General features: G+C 34.1%; 1 protein-coding gene across 2 annotated transcripts in view; it reads left to right on the forward strand.

Annotated features, from left to right (window-relative positions):
• Cnbd1 (cyclic nucleotide binding domain containing 1) overlaps positions 1-17,259 on the forward strand; it is a 249,320-nt gene that overhangs the window by 182,093 nt on the left and 49,968 nt on the right. Inside the window, exons 9-10 of one of the 2 annotated variants that reach the window (XM_075968028.1) lie at positions 2,578-2,687; positions 4,717-4,873. In XM_075968028.1, coding sequence (XP_075824143.1) covers positions 2,578-2,687; positions 4,717-4,873 — 267 coding nt within the window. The remainder of the gene's footprint in view (positions 1-2,577; positions 2,688-4,716; positions 4,874-17,259) is intronic. The other variant, XM_075968029.1, reaches the window with a different exon arrangement.

A 17,259-nucleotide genomic window follows, 5' to 3' on the forward strand; every position in this document is an offset into this window, starting at 1 on the left:
AAACAACATCTAGGTTGTTTCCAGGTTCTATTACAAATAATGCTGCTATGAACATAGTTGGACATATGTCTTTGTAGTATGCTTGAGCATCTTAAGTTTATATGCCCCAAAGTGGTATTGCTCTGCTATAGGTCCAAAGCAGTTCTTTTATTTATCAATGGTAACCACAACATACAGAGGGAAATCCCACATCATGATTCTTCTAGGTTAAGTTGATCAAGTCTTCAGGTTGTGTGACAGCTGGGTTCCGGTGTTGTCATGTTGCTTTTTAGGTTTTTTGATGAATTCTTGCATTGCCATCTACTCATTTATTCCTTCAATTGATGATGGCAGTGTCTTTGCGTCTTGGTCCAATCCTTGCAGTGGTTGTCTGAGTCTTTGGGAATTGGTCTTAGTCTGCTCTATACTCTCAATGTCTGAGTCTCGGGGAGCCACTGAGGTCACTCTTAGTTTTCTTTCTTGTTCTTCTCTCCTGGTTTGATCTCTTGTTCCATTCTGTACAGTCACAGCTTGTGCTTTAGAATTGATCTCTTGGTCCTTTCTCTTGATCCTCTCCCTTGAAACTCTCCTGTTTGCTGAGGCAGGTGGCTGAGGGGCCCATGGTTTTGCCCCACTATGAAGGGCCTGGAGAATGGGGTGTCCTGCCTGTTGACTGGTCACTCACCTCTTGGTCCTCTCTGTATTATAGCAAGCAGTGTTTCAGAGTTCCACTGAGGTTGCAGAAGGATAGGCGATATTGGTGGTGGGATGGAACTAGTAGCTTACAGGGTCCCATGGATGGGGTAGGTATTGGGCCAGCCTTCCTTGAGGAAACTCTCCTCATGGCTGGCTAGAGAAGCTGAGGGAGTTGGGGGGACTGGGGATTTGCCCCACTAGGAAGGTCCTAGAGGGTTGGGTGTCCTACCAGGTGGCTGGGCCTTCACCTCTTAGTCATCTCTGTATTAATGGAAGCAGTGTTTCAGAGTTCTACTGAGATTGCAGAAGGATAGGCAAGTTTAGGGACAGGATGGGACTAGTAGTTTTCAGGGTTCTGTGCATGGGGGTGGGTATTGGGGCAGCCTACCTGCAGGTAAGATGAAATTTCAAAATTAAAAATAAATACTAAAGATTGACTGTTATAATCAACTAATTTTTTCCAATTTTATGAGAACATATACATCCTTATCCAATGCACTTTGATATAATTTAATATTTAAATAATTACATATAGCATTTTGTATCCTTATGGCTTGTAGTATTTGAGGTACATGTTTATAATTTTGAATTATACTGACTTGCTTATGGTACTTTTTATCCTTCAGTGATTTTTAAATTAAGATTCTAGGTACAGTTGAAATATTTAGAAAGCCCGAGGTTCAAAATTCACAGAAGTAATAACAAATTCATATATAGTATTTCCTCTATGGCATATATAGCTAAGTGTATTTCATATATTTATTAAAGAAAGCATCAATCACAGGGGAAATTAAAGTTCATATTACAAAGCAATTCTGAAAGTTAAAATGAAAAAGAAAAACAAACATAAATTCTATAAAGATCAGATCCTCAAAAGCCAGAGTAACAAGACCAGCAAAGTACAGTGTAATAGAACTCTGAATACCAGTCCCCTAAAAATACGATAAACACACAAAAAAGAGAGAGGAGGAGCTTTGAAGAAAGAAACCATTGAAGAAAGGACTTTGAAGAAATCTCTGGGTTTGGAAAACACAGTCTTTCTGCCTCTCCTCCCCCACTTGCTCATCTAAAGTCATACAAAGAACATGCAGAGAATTTCAAGCAGGCCAAAAGCCACAGTTCACAAAAGTAATGTAATTGTTTAAGAACACATAGGAACAAGTCGAACATGCTTTATGATAGGCCAGTATACCCTGAAAACCTTTGCTTGGAACTGCTAATATATTCAGAAAGTTGCTTGTTCCAGCCAAAGGTATAGGGAGGGTCTGGAGAGTCAATCATTAATTTTTGTGGACTCACTACTTAAATCTCTGGAAGTTTTAAATCTGACACATTAGACATATTTTCAAAGATTTGCTATTATTATTATTATTATTTCCTCTCTGTGTGTGCATGTGTGCACACAGTTTAGTGCAGGTGCCCGAGGTGACCAGAGCCATTGGTTTTCCCTGGAGCTTCCATTCTAGGTGTTTAATATCAGCCTGATAAGGGTACTGGGAACCAAACTCAGACCTCTGGGAGAAGCAGTACACTCTCTTAATTGCTGAGTCATCTCTCCAGCACCTAGAAATAGTTTTAGCATTGAATTCAGCATTTTCTGCAGATGGGTGCTTCTCAAGACTCCCCTCATCTCTATGAGATAATAGTAGCACATGATTGCGTTCCTGGCAAAGCATTGCCAGTGATTATTTCTAGACGGGTACATATTTATGAACACCAGACACACTTTTAAAATTTCACTTTACATAATGTTGTATCTGTAAAGTGGTGTCTATTTAGAAAATGACCATAAAGAGCTATTGAATCAAGTAGGATAATTTTTCTTGTCAGAATACACAAAAAGATTTTTATGCGACATAATTGTAATTAATTGTATCTCCCTTCTTTATCTCTCATTTTCAGTGTTAGTGGAAAGTGGAACTGTCATTTCATTTGTGGGTTTTATTAATTCTGGATATTGTAACATTTATAGAAATGTTGTGGGTCTCGTGAATCTACGATTAAACAAAATGGTGAGTTTCAACTTATTTGTTGATTTAATAATTAATTAATCTAGTGAATAAAGGATGTTGGGTAGCATTTCTCATGCATATTGAACATTGTCCTGTTTTATTTAAGAAAATAACAGTTGAATTATTTGGGAGAATTTTTATTTGGTTTATTTTTTGTGCAGTAAGATATAAGATTCAGGAATGAAATATATTGAGCAAGATATGTTGATTTATAAATGGTGAAATGACCAATAACCACAATACAAGGTCCTTCATCTTCATTGTCAGGGAAATGGATTTTAAAACCATAGCAAGGTAGCCACAACAGAACAGAAGGGGTAAGATGAACTTCACCACACGATTCACCTTTCCCTCTAAATATTTACCTATTTATCTGAAGACTCACATTAATCCCCATCGTTCCTGAACTAGAAGCAATCTAAATGTCCATTAATGAGACATTGTACTGCATTTAGATAGTGGTCAACTGCACAGAGTGAAAGAGAACCCATGATAAGTGTATATTGCATTAATCTCGACACAAGTAGTGTGAGGACGTCAAACTCCAAAGAGTACCATGTATTCATTTCACTGCCCTTAACCAGACACAGAAAGAGTCATATGCTAGAAAAAGAATGAGCAATTATTTCTCTTATAGCATTTAAAATTATTCAGTTAAATATGTAAACTGGCTTATGCTATGACTCCTTAGTTATGGTAAAGATATACCAATTGCAGAAATGGCAAATATTCAAGCTGTTATGATTTTGACTTAAAAAAACTTACAAGACTTTCTCCTAACCAGAAGGTGGTGGTGCACACACACCTTTAATCCCAGTAATCAGGAGGCAGAGGCAGGTGGATCTCTGTGAGTTCAAGACAAGCCTAGTCTACAGGAGCTTGTTCCAGAACAGGCTCCCAAGCTACAGAGAAACCCTGTCTTAAAAACAACCAAAAAAGAAAAAGAAAAGAGGGGAAAAAAAGACTTTATTTTTGTCCAAGTGCCTGTCAAACACCTGTCCTGGGGAAAATTGTTTTCCATTGTTTACTGTAACCTGATCATCATTAGGTCTTCCAGAACAGATATCATTCTTTTTAGAATCACCTGGGCTGAAACTGCAGTAAAGTCTTCTCCACAGGACCCCTGATGTGAAATAAATTATTAGATCATTGAATTAAAATTACTATTGTTACTAAGAAAACATATAATAGTTGGAATATGAATATGGCTCATGGAAAGAATATTTATAATGTGTACATGTACTTGAGATCCATTCCCAGTAACACACTTGTGAGCAAACATGTACAGATAATAAAAGAAAAAAGACAAGCGATAGTTCCTATTTCAGTTCATCGGTCACTTACAGCCATTACAGTGTTTCAACCCCATTTTCTCAGTTACTCCCTTAACTGTGTCTCCAAACTGAGGTTAAGGTTTATCACTATTGGTAGTTGACAAAATATGGTTAAATTTCACTCTGATCACAAAGTAGTATTCTAGGGCCTTTGGAAACTTCAACCATTTCAATATTTCTCAGACAGCTTATTGCATTCAAACATGAAACAGGGTGGTGAGATGTCTCAGTTGATAAAGGGGTTTGCCTTTCAGCCTGATAAACTTTGATCTTTGGCCCACATAGTGAAAGGAGAGAACTGAAACCTGTAAGTTGTCTTCGAGCCTCTTCATGCATATCATCATTATAAATCAACATAATCATCATTATCATCATCATCATAAGTCAAATCATCATCATCATCATCGTCATCTCACACAGACCCTGAATATATAAACATTAAAATAACACAATAGATGCATAACTAAACGACAGTGTTGTCAGCTGTCATGTTCCTATTGGTCTTTCTGACTGCATCATGGCTTTAATATCGAATGAATAAAACAATGAATAAAATAAAATGTAAATGTTTTCTCTGATTTTAATAAACTTTATTTCTAATATCTATTAGCTAGATGATTTAAAGAACTAAGTTCCTGACAATATTGGTTGCATGAATAATTTTATTAAAACTCTATTGTCTGTATCTTTTGCAGAAAAAAGTTAAAAAGCTTGTGTATATGGGTAAACTTAGGGAGAAGCAATCCTTTGGTGAGATCAGCATTCTTCTTCAAGATCCTTTCACATGTACAATAATTACTGGAGGAGAAGTTGAGATGACGATTATCGAAGATAAGGATATTCTTGGTAAATGCAAAAATGCCATATAACTGTTGTGTAATATATGGAGTTTTGGAAAGGGTAGGGGTTTTTAACTGACAAAATATAAAGTGAGTGTGGATATATGTAACAGAGGTAAGAGATATACAAGACAGGCGATAGACAGACAGAGAGATGCCCCTTATATTATTCTGATTCAGATTTGTTACTTTAAGATTATATTATTCATTTTTTAAAAGAATAATTTGAAATTAGTAATCTTGATAATTCACAAGGTATGGTAAATGTAGCAGTCCTGATTTTACAAGGATGTTTTATTTTCATATTTAAGGTGTTTCTTTTATGATTTTGAATAAAGTCAAATATAAGCAATACTTAATGTTCAAAAGATCAAACACACATATGTACAGCATATACAAATGCATATAAGAATACACACATGCATAGATACATGCACATACTTGGACAACTGCATGTAAAACACATGCATATACATGCATGCACATACAAACACCTATATTTGCAATACTTAAGTTTTTTATATACTTTAGGGTTCTAGTATTAAAAGAATAATGATTTCATCACAAATTAAATAATAGAATTGAATATAAGCAGAAATGAATAGTGGTTAAGCCATGAAAGTCATTCTTCATACATTAAAACTAGCGAATGTCACATACTAATTACATAATAAAATAGGAAATATTTCTAGACATTAACATAGGTGAATGATTTTCTTACACAAACTCAATGTGACAGAATGCTTGGAACTCAAATTTTGAGTGTTTAAACTTCTCCTGGAGAATATGCAGGCTGTCCTTGCTATAATCTCATTTAAAATGAAAATATAATCTAATTTCAAGCATCTGTTTTTAAAAGGCATGGTTTTGAAAGAGTATTTGTTAATTTTTTCCCTTCCTTGCCATTCAAATACAATTCCCTGGGAGTTAAAGATGACTTAATATCACATACTAACTACCAACTAAAATAACATTTCTTTCACTTTATATATGACATACTTTTCCATTCACTAACAGCATTGCTGGTATACATGAATACATATGGTTCTTTTATGTAAATAAAGATTTCATATATTACTAGCATTCAGAGTTCACTAGAAAAACAGAACCAACTGCATATTTATATATGTAAAGAAGATTCTCTGGGAAGGTGTTCAGGTGGAACCAGCAATTCATTCTTGTTCATTCCAAAGACTGAGGCCTGAGAATTAGGGAAGCTGTTGGCAAAAGTGGTTTTGGTCCCAGTCTGTGGGACCAAAGATCAGAAAATGTGTGTGTGTGTGTGTGTGTGTGTGTGTGTGTCTGTGTTTGTGTGTGTGCAGCAGAGAGAATTCGCCCTTCATATGTCTTTGTAGCTCTACTCATATATTGGATAATTGAATTTTAGCTGTTAATACTCCTGACTATGAGCCTTCCTTTCTCAGTCTTTTCATTCAGATACTAATCACTTTTAGAGACATCCTTATATAAATACATGGAAAGACTTCTTCCCATATATCTGAAAATTCCTTAGCTCAGTCAAATTCATACCTAAAATTAATCATCAAACCAGGAATGTGTTTCTTTCAAGCTTGTATTAGAATTTCCTTTGCCACCTGGCAGCTCCATACATATTTAAATAAATGGTATAGTATAAAGATTAAATTGTAGGTGTGCACGCTATTCATCTTCTAAAATTTATTCTATAGTTCATTTATTTTATGAATGATTTCACAAGGCTTATGTGATGTTATTTACTTGATTCATTAGTCCCTAGGGAGAATTATGATAAGAACTATATTTTTCCAAAATTTATAAGGAAACATTACGATATTCCAGAATATATTTATATTTCTACGCTCTAAGAATTTTATGTTTTATTTTAAGAGAGTTAGCAGCTTTAAAAAAGTAAGATCCTTTCAGAAAAATAATGCATGACTGGTTTTAATGAAAGGAGAATCTTTACATGTGAAAAATGAACTTTAATTTTCTCTTTGTATATAAGTTTGTGCATGGGATATGGTGTTGGGGATGGAAACGTGGGCTTTGTACATAGGATGCAAGTACTGAGACACTATTCACCCAAAATTTGTTTCTTTAAAATTGTCGTTTTAAACGCAATTTATGTTTCACAGTTTAATACACATGCATAATACATTGCAATTACTCACGTCCCATACAAGTTCACATCCTCTTCTAATCCCTGACAATATTCCACTCAGAATACCAGACTCTTTGCCACATTTATGTCTTTTATTTTATGAACCATTACATTTACGCACTGTCATCTTCATGGCTGTAGCTTTGGAATGGTCAGTTGGAGGCTGGTGAGTTCATGAATAGGTGATTACTTGTTGTCTGACATTTACCAATAGCCTAAATTTTTCATTACACTTTTCCCTATAAGTCACCTCCTTAGTTCTTTTTCTCCTGTCTCCCAAAATGTTCTCTGAGTCTTGGAATGAGAAGCAGTATAAATGTCCCATTAAGGGGTGAGCATACAACCATTAGTTATTATTTCTTGTTGTTGTTGCATTGTTTAAATTTATTATAAACTCAAATAAGCGTCTTTCACACAGTCAAATACTGTAGTAAAAATAAAAGCAAATTTCTGTCCAAGTATTACAATTCATGTTATAAGTAAAAAGATCATAGAGAATATTAAAGGTAATATTCAGAAGAAAAAAATAATGAATGATTGAAAGCTCAAGTCCTAAATATTTTTCATAAAAATGTAGAATCAAGAAAAATATACTTCATCAGATAAGTATCAAATATTATTAAACATTTATGCATTTATTTTTAGAATTTGATAAACTTTCATATGTTTCTTTCCTCTATTTTTCTTTTATTGAAAATAGATTATTTTCATGTAATATATTCCGGTTATTATTTCCCATCCCCAAACTCCTCCAAGATCCTCTCTACCTCCTTTTTAATCTGAGTCCACATCCTTCCTCTTTCCTTTGAGAATAGGAATTTAAAGAATATTAAATAAAAAAACAAGTAAAATCACCAAAATAGAACACAACAAAGAGAAGAGCCTAAAAGAGCCCAAGAAACACATATATACATATATAGCAGAGACACAAATATTCATAATGCAGGAATCCCTTAAAAACATAAAACTGGAAGCCATAATGTAAATCCAGCGGGCGTGTAATTTTTGAAAAAAATAAAAAAATTGCCTGGCCAAACATCAGACAAGGAACTTTGGAACGTGGCACTGAAATGATTTTGTCATGCCGTCTACTGCTGGCCATGGGGTATGCCTTTAAAAGAGTTTTATATCCCCACTGAGACTCTGTTAGAGAGAACTAGTTTTTCATTTGCAGGTGGTTATCAATTGGAGATAGCTGTGTTAGGGATTCTGGTTTGTGTCCACTCACACTTCTCCTCTCAGCATAGGACGTCCATTATTCCCAGTGCAGGCCCTGTTTATGCTGCCACTATCTATGTGAGTTCATGTGTGTTTATTCTATTGTGTTTAAAAGTCCTTGTTTCCTTCTTTTCTCTTACAATGTATCTATTTTGCTAACATGACCAGAGAAAATTTATCCAAGGATATATGGATTTGGTATAGTTTGAATGATATAAGGAAACAACCTGTTGCCTTGTATTTTATGTAGTGGTTGATTACAGCAAAGGTAAATCTATAAAAAAACAGATGTAGCAGATACTTGGTTTAAACAAGAGAGATGACCTTTGCCATTTTATACATGACTAGATGATCTTGCTAATTTTCTCCTTAGACAAATAACAAAATGTCACTCACTGGTCATCTCATTTTGTCATAGTTGTGAAGTAAGATCTCACGTTTGTAGTCTGTGTAAATTTTTAGTAAGACAATTATGTGACCTGTTCATGATTGAAAGATGATAGGTGTACTATCAACTTTCTTAACCCTTTCTCAATGATTTTCTTCTATAATAGTTATCAAAGACTAGGATTGTTACCTACCCTCCAGTCCTGTAACTCCAGAGGCCAAACTATCAAGGTCATGCTTCAGTAACAAGTTAACTGACAGTTCTCAAAAAACATCATGTTAATCCCTTGTCTCCCTGTAGATATTTTACCTATACTTATATGTTTTTAGCTAGAGTTTTACTAAACTGTACTTTATTAATGGTCTCTGTTGTTTATGGATGCAAATGAGAAATCTGTTTTATTCCCTTTGAAACATTACTACATGCAGGGTGCAAACAACCCCTGAGCAAAATGAATAAAGATCTGGGTCAACAGCAAATTGGGTCAACTCTGTGGCTTCCCACCTGTTATTGTGTAACTTGTTTTCCTTTTTGTGGTTACAAAAGCTAAAATCCATATTCATATTATTTTATAGTTAACTATATAATTATCTCTGCTGCTGTACTTTATTTTGTCAGATAAAAGCAAATTACTGCACACTGTCTTTTCAGTTGAAAAACAGGCTATTTTTGGTAGATTAACTTCATGGATGACAAGTTTTCTCAGTCATTATCTAGGGTTGCTTTATTTCCAGAATATTTTGAAGATACGGTTTGTTAAATTTACAGTTCTTGGCTGACATTTTCTGCTTAGGCATTTCCAGCATGCACGCTCTCTTTGTCCTTCTCTCTGTCCCCCTCCCCCTGTCTTCTGTCTACTATAGTTCCAAATAAAGTTTTTTGTTACACAAGATTATCTCTTATCTTTTCTACACAATGAGGTACTTTCTTCTTGCTGCTTCAAAGATTGTCTTTTGCATTCTGATGTGTAGATACCTGTGGATATCTTCATTTTATATCACTTGAAGTTCAATAAGTTTTCTGATTATGTAGGCAAATATTTTCCACACTACCTCTCTGGGTCTGGGTTTTTCACTCAGTATAAAGTTCCCAACTCCATCTAAGAATCCTCTGCTGCATGGCTTATATGGCAAACCCTGTCTAATTGCTGAGAAATACTGCTTTAATTTTCCTATTCACATGGAAAAGTTAAATCCTCCAGCCCTTCTCAGTTATGCTGTAGCAATGTAACTGGCACTGAGAAATAGTAGAAAAGAATCTTATTGTTGATTTGGCCATGAATCATACGATCTTCCATGATCTCACTCAGTGTCTGGAAATGAAGTTCTCCAAAAGAGAATTACAAGACAGTGGGAACCTGAAGCCTGGATTTTTCTTTTTCTTTTTTGGATGGAACTGTCCAGTAGAATAGCTCGTCCAGAAACATCTGTATTGAACTGGGAATAAGTGACATATAAACATTGATTAAATCAAGCATCTAGGGTTTTGGTTTGTTTGTTATAGCAACTCAAAAGTGCTACCCTGAGTCATTCGGCTGACAAAAGCGCAAGGTTTTTTTTGAGACAATCTTTATAAGGTAATAATTTCCAGACTAAAACCTAAAATTAATATGTTTGACATTATTTTTAACATTCTGAAAATTTCCATTTAAAAGAACTATTTGATATCTGTCATGCAAAACATTATTAAACAAAAAATATGTGTATAAGGAAGATATATACTTCTATATGTCTCTTGCTGAGAAGGTTGGCTAGTATTGTAAAAAGAGCCTCATATATAAAAAGGATTCCACTTTGGTAATACAACATTAAAAATAACTTATAATATAGTTGCATATTTCTGTGAACAAAGTAAAGTTGTTCTATAGCATTCTATGTATATAGTGTCTGTAAACAAAGGACCAGAACTTAGTATATTTAAATATGAAAGCAAAAATATAACTGTTTATTTTTAAAATCAACAGATTATTCTATAATTTCCTTATCAATAGTAAATACAAATTATTCCAAAATATTTGTAGATAACGCTAAACGTAACTTACTTGTAAAATCCATACTGGATATTTTTCCTAACTTCATAATATTTGAGACACACAATCTTTTATATTTATTGTGTCATTAAGAAATTTTTCTTAAGGATATAATATTATAGACATTAAATGAAAGCTCTTAAGTTAAAATATTGTTTTAAAAGGCATACTAGATTTTCAAAGGAAACAGTGAGATATGCTATAATATAACACCCCAAAATTTATTTAATTATGTTGTTATAAAGGGATGGGGGAATGGATGAGTGGTTAAGAGCACTGGCTGTTCATCCAGAGGACATGGGTTCAACTCCAAGCACAAGCATGGCAGCTCACAAATGTCTGCAACTTTAGTTCCAGGGGATCCAATATGCTCATACAGACAAACAGCACATGAAATAAAAATAAAATAAAAAGATTTCTTTAAAATGTGTTTTTATTAATACTTAGTCACACAAAATTGTTTGTTTTTCTTTATACTACAAGTTAAATTTGCATTTGAATTTTCAAGTTTTTACTCCATTAAGGCACTTCATTCCCATTTTAATACTATCTGACATATTTTTGTATGGATCTGTAGAATCTATATAAGCTGGTCTCTGAGTGTACAGGCAAATGATTGCTGAGAGATGATTAATTATTCCAGGGGGAAAGTAAGAAAGAATAAACACAAGTATCAATCAGAGATGTGTAATTGGAGAGTAGGAGGAAATGATTTGTGCAATACAGTATTAAAGAATAAGATTACAATTTGGAAAAAAAGGGTGCTAATGTCCTATCCCAAAGTTCTGAAAATGATATTTAAACAAGAAGAATAAATGTGGAATCTGGTAGGTTACTGATTCTGACTGAGTCATGATCAATATTTAATTCAAAGTAGATTAATAATACTTTATAAGCAGAAGAAAATTTCTCTTTGCCACGGTGTAAAATCTAATCAGAATAAATGTGTCTGTGCATTCATATTAAAACTAGGGTACACTAAAGAGACTTCAGAACCCATGTACCTTTCACCTATTAAGCCAATGAATATTTTTTGATCCCCATATCTCTGATTCTGAGAGAATGGCAAAAGAAAAGAACCTTAATTCTATGAATTCACAGTATGATAAGATACAGTTTGAGACCTGCTCTGTGAAGTTTAAAGGGTTTCTACAAGACATGTTTTGTTCTCTCTGCAATGTGTGCTAAAGAGAATAATGAGAAGGGGCAAATAATTTAGTCATTACTGATAGAAATATAAATTTGTATAACCACTATATAGCACAAGATAAAAATTCCTCCACAATTAATAATAGAAAAGGCATGTGATATAGAATTTCAATTCTTGGATATTCTCTAAAGAAATTGAGATCATGATCTCAAAGGGATAGTTATGTTTACTAAGGTACTATTTGTTGTGGATGTGATATGGAACAAAACATAAATATCCATCCAATTAATGAACCAGTAAATAAATAATGTCACCTATATACAACAGGGTGATGTGCTGTGACCTTATAAAGGAGATTTTCTCCAACTTTGTGAATTTATTCTTTAGCCTCTCTCACAGGAAGGTTGCCATTGTTGGTTATCCAGCACTTATCAAGTCCTGCTGGTTTACCGGAGTGACTAAACAGTTCACCTTGCACTCAATTCTAGGAAAGATGAGGAGCAATGCAATTGTGCTTAGTTTTAGCAGTGAGAGGACAGCAATCTTAACAAAAGGTACATTTCAAATTTAAAAAGAAACGATGAAGACAAAAAAAAAGAAGGAAAGTCCCTGAAAGTCTTGACTAACAATCCAATCTTTAGAACATCCATTATCCCAACCCTGAAATATAAACTACCCTGCTATTCTCTTTCAATCTTTAAAGAATACTGTAGACTAGTTTTCTAGCATAATAGTCCAGGGACGAACACTGGATAGAAGGAAAGGGCCCTGTACTATTAACAAAAAGATGATGACATTTCTTCTCTTGGCGAGAAAAGACATGTTTTAAGTGGTAACATGGTTTACCATAGGGACATTATGCTGAAAGAAATAAACCAGGAAATTAAGGGCAATGAAACCATGACTTCATGCACAAACAGTATCTAAAGGAGCAAAATGTATAGATTCAAAGGCTGCAGTATTAATAACTAAAGACTAAATGTGGAATGGAAATATAAATTAATAAATCTATTGGCATCAAGCTTCAGGTAATCAAGATGAATACGCTTTTAAGATCTGTACTAGATTGTACATATGATTAATAATACCATATTTTAAAAGAATAGATATATTTTTCTTAGTACAAATAAGTAAAATGTTTGTTTCATACACTTGCTCAGAGAGCATATTTCATCTGATTAGGTATTTTATGAATATACTACAATACTATAGAACTCATTAGAATTCAGAGTTAAAATTTAGCTAAGTGAAGTGAAATAAAATTCTTAACAAGATAAAACACTTCTAAGTACCAAATAATTGGAGCGCTAACTCTTACCACAATAGACATTTAAACACAGTAATGACAAAGGACTGTGCTCTAAATGGACAAATTTGCCTATAGTAAGATCTAACATGCAGTCTACTGGGTGACACCTGTCTTCCACAGTTTTTCAATTTCCATACATTTTGGGGTGATTCTTACATTCTATTTCCTACAGAGATGCTCAGTTTACTTATTGCAGTATTAGACAAGTAATTTGTGCGAGTGGGAGGAATAAACACATCCTCTAGAAATGTCTGCACACGTCTTCAGTTTGCTTACTTTCATTGTTTGTTCCTTCATCTGTCATCTGTCAATTCCCAAATAAGGCAAGTTCTCCTCAAGATCGATTATTGTTTTTTTAAGGGTGATGTACGAGGCTGGCAAGGAATCCACCCATATTTTGTATTTGGAAATCTTGATATATGACTGTACCACAAAATATAATTTATGTCCTCAGATTACACATAGTTTACAAAAGCATATAGATCTTATCTCTTTTAGATTAGCAGTCGTGGATATGATAAAATATATTGTTTGAAAATCTATTGCCCTCAGAATTCAAACAAATTTTCTTCCTTTTATTCCACTACTGAAATACCACATAGATGTAATTATGGTCATGGCCTCATTCCTAAGATAATCACAGATTTATAATAAACTTATTATAATCAGTTTTTACTAAGCCTAGAGTTATCAGTGTAGTCGCATTATTGTTTGAATTATATCTGTAAGCAAACTCTTTTGGCAAACATTGTTATACTAATTCTGAAGGGCTTTCATATCTATGTATTTCCTGAAGACATTTAAACATTTCTGTACAGATTTTGAGAGCATTTGAAAATTATGCTTTCTTTGCATGTCTGGAGCCACCCAACATCACCTTTCTGCAAATACAGAACTCCAGCTTTATGAGAAAATAGGCCTGGAAAGAAAAGAAAAGTTTCACAGTTTCACACAAACGTGTTTATAAACTGTCTTCTTGACTTATATCAAAAATTACGATTCATGTTCCCTGTGAGACCATTTGATTGTTGCAGAGTTGCCCTGCATTGAAATATACACTCTAGTGATACCTTTCAACCTTGTAAAATGCTCTTCAACATGCCTTCATTCTTTTGCATACATTTCCATAAAGTAATGCATTGTTTTATGTAATCCACTTTGTAAAATAATCTAATCCATTCTTTTATTTTACATTGTAAGTATATATTTCATAACTCCAGGTTTTAGGAAGCTGATATCAGTGCTATAATTCTTTTTGTAGAAGTTTAAATTTGCCATGCCACCCTTGCTTAGTGTATTAGTGTATTAGGCAGCAAGTGCATTTTGCCTAAGGCTTCTATATGCCTTTTAAAAGTTTCTCTGTGACTTATTGGGCTTTAACTCTATTGTTAGACTTCTTTTGAAAACTAAGAGAGTCAGTGAAATTAAACCAAACATAAAGGTATTGCTGCCATAATTTTTGGACCCAACTATTATTTAAAAAAAGATTAAATATTCTTTCCTATCTTGAGAGACTTTTTTATTTAGCTTCTTTTGTGAAGCTAGTAGACTTGTATAAAAAATGCAGTTCTTATTTTCTGTGAACACATTTGATTGTTGTATAGTTGACCTGCATTAAAATATACATTGAACTGCATTCTAGTGTAACAAATCTGGTTGTCCTGGAACTCACTACGAATACCATGCTGGCCTCAAATTTACAGAGATCTGCCTGCCACTGCCTCCCAAGTGCTTGCCTTAAAGGCATGTATCATCATTTTTCACCGGTTTTCGCAATCATTTGAATGAGTGAAATAAAATTTATGCCCTGGCAATGCTGAAGCATACATGGCCAGCCCATATATGGAGGTTCTGTTGAACTTGTCCATATTGGGTTTCATGGTCTAACTTGATGAGGACAAATGACCAAGTCTCTTCTTTAAGAGGGCACCTGATCTCATTACAGATGGTTGTGAACCACCATGTGGTTGCTGGGAATTGAAATCAGGACCTTTGGAAGAACAGGCAATGCTCTTAATCATTGGGCCACTGAGGAAGAGACCTGGTCAGTTGTCCTCATTCACTTAGACTATGAAACCCAATACAGACAAGTTCAATAGAACTGTCATATATGGGCTGCCCATGCATTTTTTTGCATTACCAGGACATAAATTTCAGTTAAAAAATTCATCATCATGTCTGGTTGAGACTGTCATTCTATAATGCTTAATTTAATTGAAACAAGGATGTTTTACTCACAGTGATTAATAATTTATATCTATTGTCTTATTTTTAATTATGTAGTCATTTGATGAGGGACAATTATTATACAATGATTAAAGTGGGTAGAGTGGCTCGTCCCTGTAAGACTAACACTCAGGAGACTGAGTTAGGAATATGGTGAATTTAAGGCCACTCTTGGCTATATAGGTGATTCCAAGAGAGTTTGGGCAATATTCTCAGACCATATGTGAAAGGGGGAAACAGACAATGGTTATAGTTCTTAGTATTCATCTCTTTCTTTTATACATAAGTGTTGTGAAATTTGGTTTATAAAAAACGTGAATTTAAAAACAACTTCTCTGACTTGAGTAATGTTAGCACTAGGTAGCACAGAAGTACGAGTTGGCATTATTTTAGGATATTTTAATATCTTTCCTGAATCCACTTCTCTGTGTTCCTGAATGCCTCCATGTTCTTCATTAGTAAATTAGATGCTTATTTGAGGACGTACATCTAGAGAAGAAGATAGTTTGAGTTTTGCTTTAAAGGTCTTGGTTTTATAATATATTGTAAGGACCTCACATGTATTCACTTTATCATGGATAATGTTTGAATTTATTGTAAACTGTGTGATTTTATGATAACTTAGCCTGGCATAGTGAGATGCCACTGAAATTCCACCCTGGTGGAAAAGACGGGATTGCAAGTTTAAGTTGTGAGGAAATAGTCCAATATTATAACATAATGAGTTCAACCTGGACCATGGACCATCACTGATTCACATAAAACATTCTCCATATACATTATTCTAAGTAGAAAAGCATATGTCAGAAAAGCATAACTGGAGAGATGCGATTGAGGGTGTTAGGAGGGAAACATTTGGAACTACAAAACATACGACCAGTTTACACACGAGGAATGTGTGCTTATGGCACTAGTAATACCACTTTCTTAGAGCCCAGTTTCTACAGCACCATCTGAGTTGGACCGTATCCCCTCTAGATTCTGTCTGAGACCCCGAAATCTGCTAATAAATTACCCATACATTTAGATCCTCTGCTCCTAATTTACCCAGATATAGTTTCTCTGGTCTCTAATTTGTACACCATTGAGAAATTGAGTAGCAAATCAAATTGCTGGAATTGGTACTTTGTGACCTATAGCATTAAAATGCTGAAAGAATCTATCATCCTCGAGTAGAAAACCAGGAACATTCAGTACAGTGTCGAGTTATATTATAGGACATTTAAAATCGAAGGGGAGTGTAGTGGGAGGCTGCTTGTTGGTTGGCTATCTTAGACCCAAAACAATCACACAGAAACTCTTAATTAAGTCACTGCTTAGCCCATTAGCTCTAGCTTTTATTTGATAACACTTACATATTAATTTAACCCATTTCTTTTAATCTATGTATTTCCATGTGGCAGTGGCTTATTAGCAAAGTTTCAGCATGTCTGACTCTGGAAGCTCCATAGCTTCTCTCTGACTCCGCCCTTCTTTCTCCCAGCATTCAGTTACAGTTTACCTACCTACCTAAGTTCTGCTTTTCTATAGGTCCAAAGCAGTTTCTTTATTCATTAATGGTAATCACAGCATACAGAGGGAAATCCTACATCAGGGGAGTCTTTAGGACTTGCTACAAAAATAACAGAACATTAAAATACATCAGTTATTTTTGTAGCCATTGTTAAGAATTTTCAAGAAAGAGACATTTTTAAGTCTCTCAGGTGCTATTAATAAATAAAAGAGAGTTTTTATAATAGTTGCTTTTTTCTCACATTCATTGCTGCATAAAATGAAAGACTGGTAATTTGGTTCTTCATATTATGAAAAATACACTATACTCCGAAGTTAATGCCTGATATTGGTATGTAGAATGGTGTGGTGATTATTAGAATATTAGAATAGGAAACAGGTAAATATACCTACCTTTAAAATAAGTATAGTTAGAAGAGTAAGTTTG

Source organism: Microtus pennsylvanicus, chromosome 3 (assembly GCF_037038515.1).
Source record: "Microtus pennsylvanicus isolate mMicPen1 chromosome 3, mMicPen1.hap1, whole genome shotgun sequence".
Classification (NCBI taxonomy): Eukaryota; Metazoa; Chordata; class Mammalia; order Rodentia; family Cricetidae; genus Microtus; species Microtus pennsylvanicus.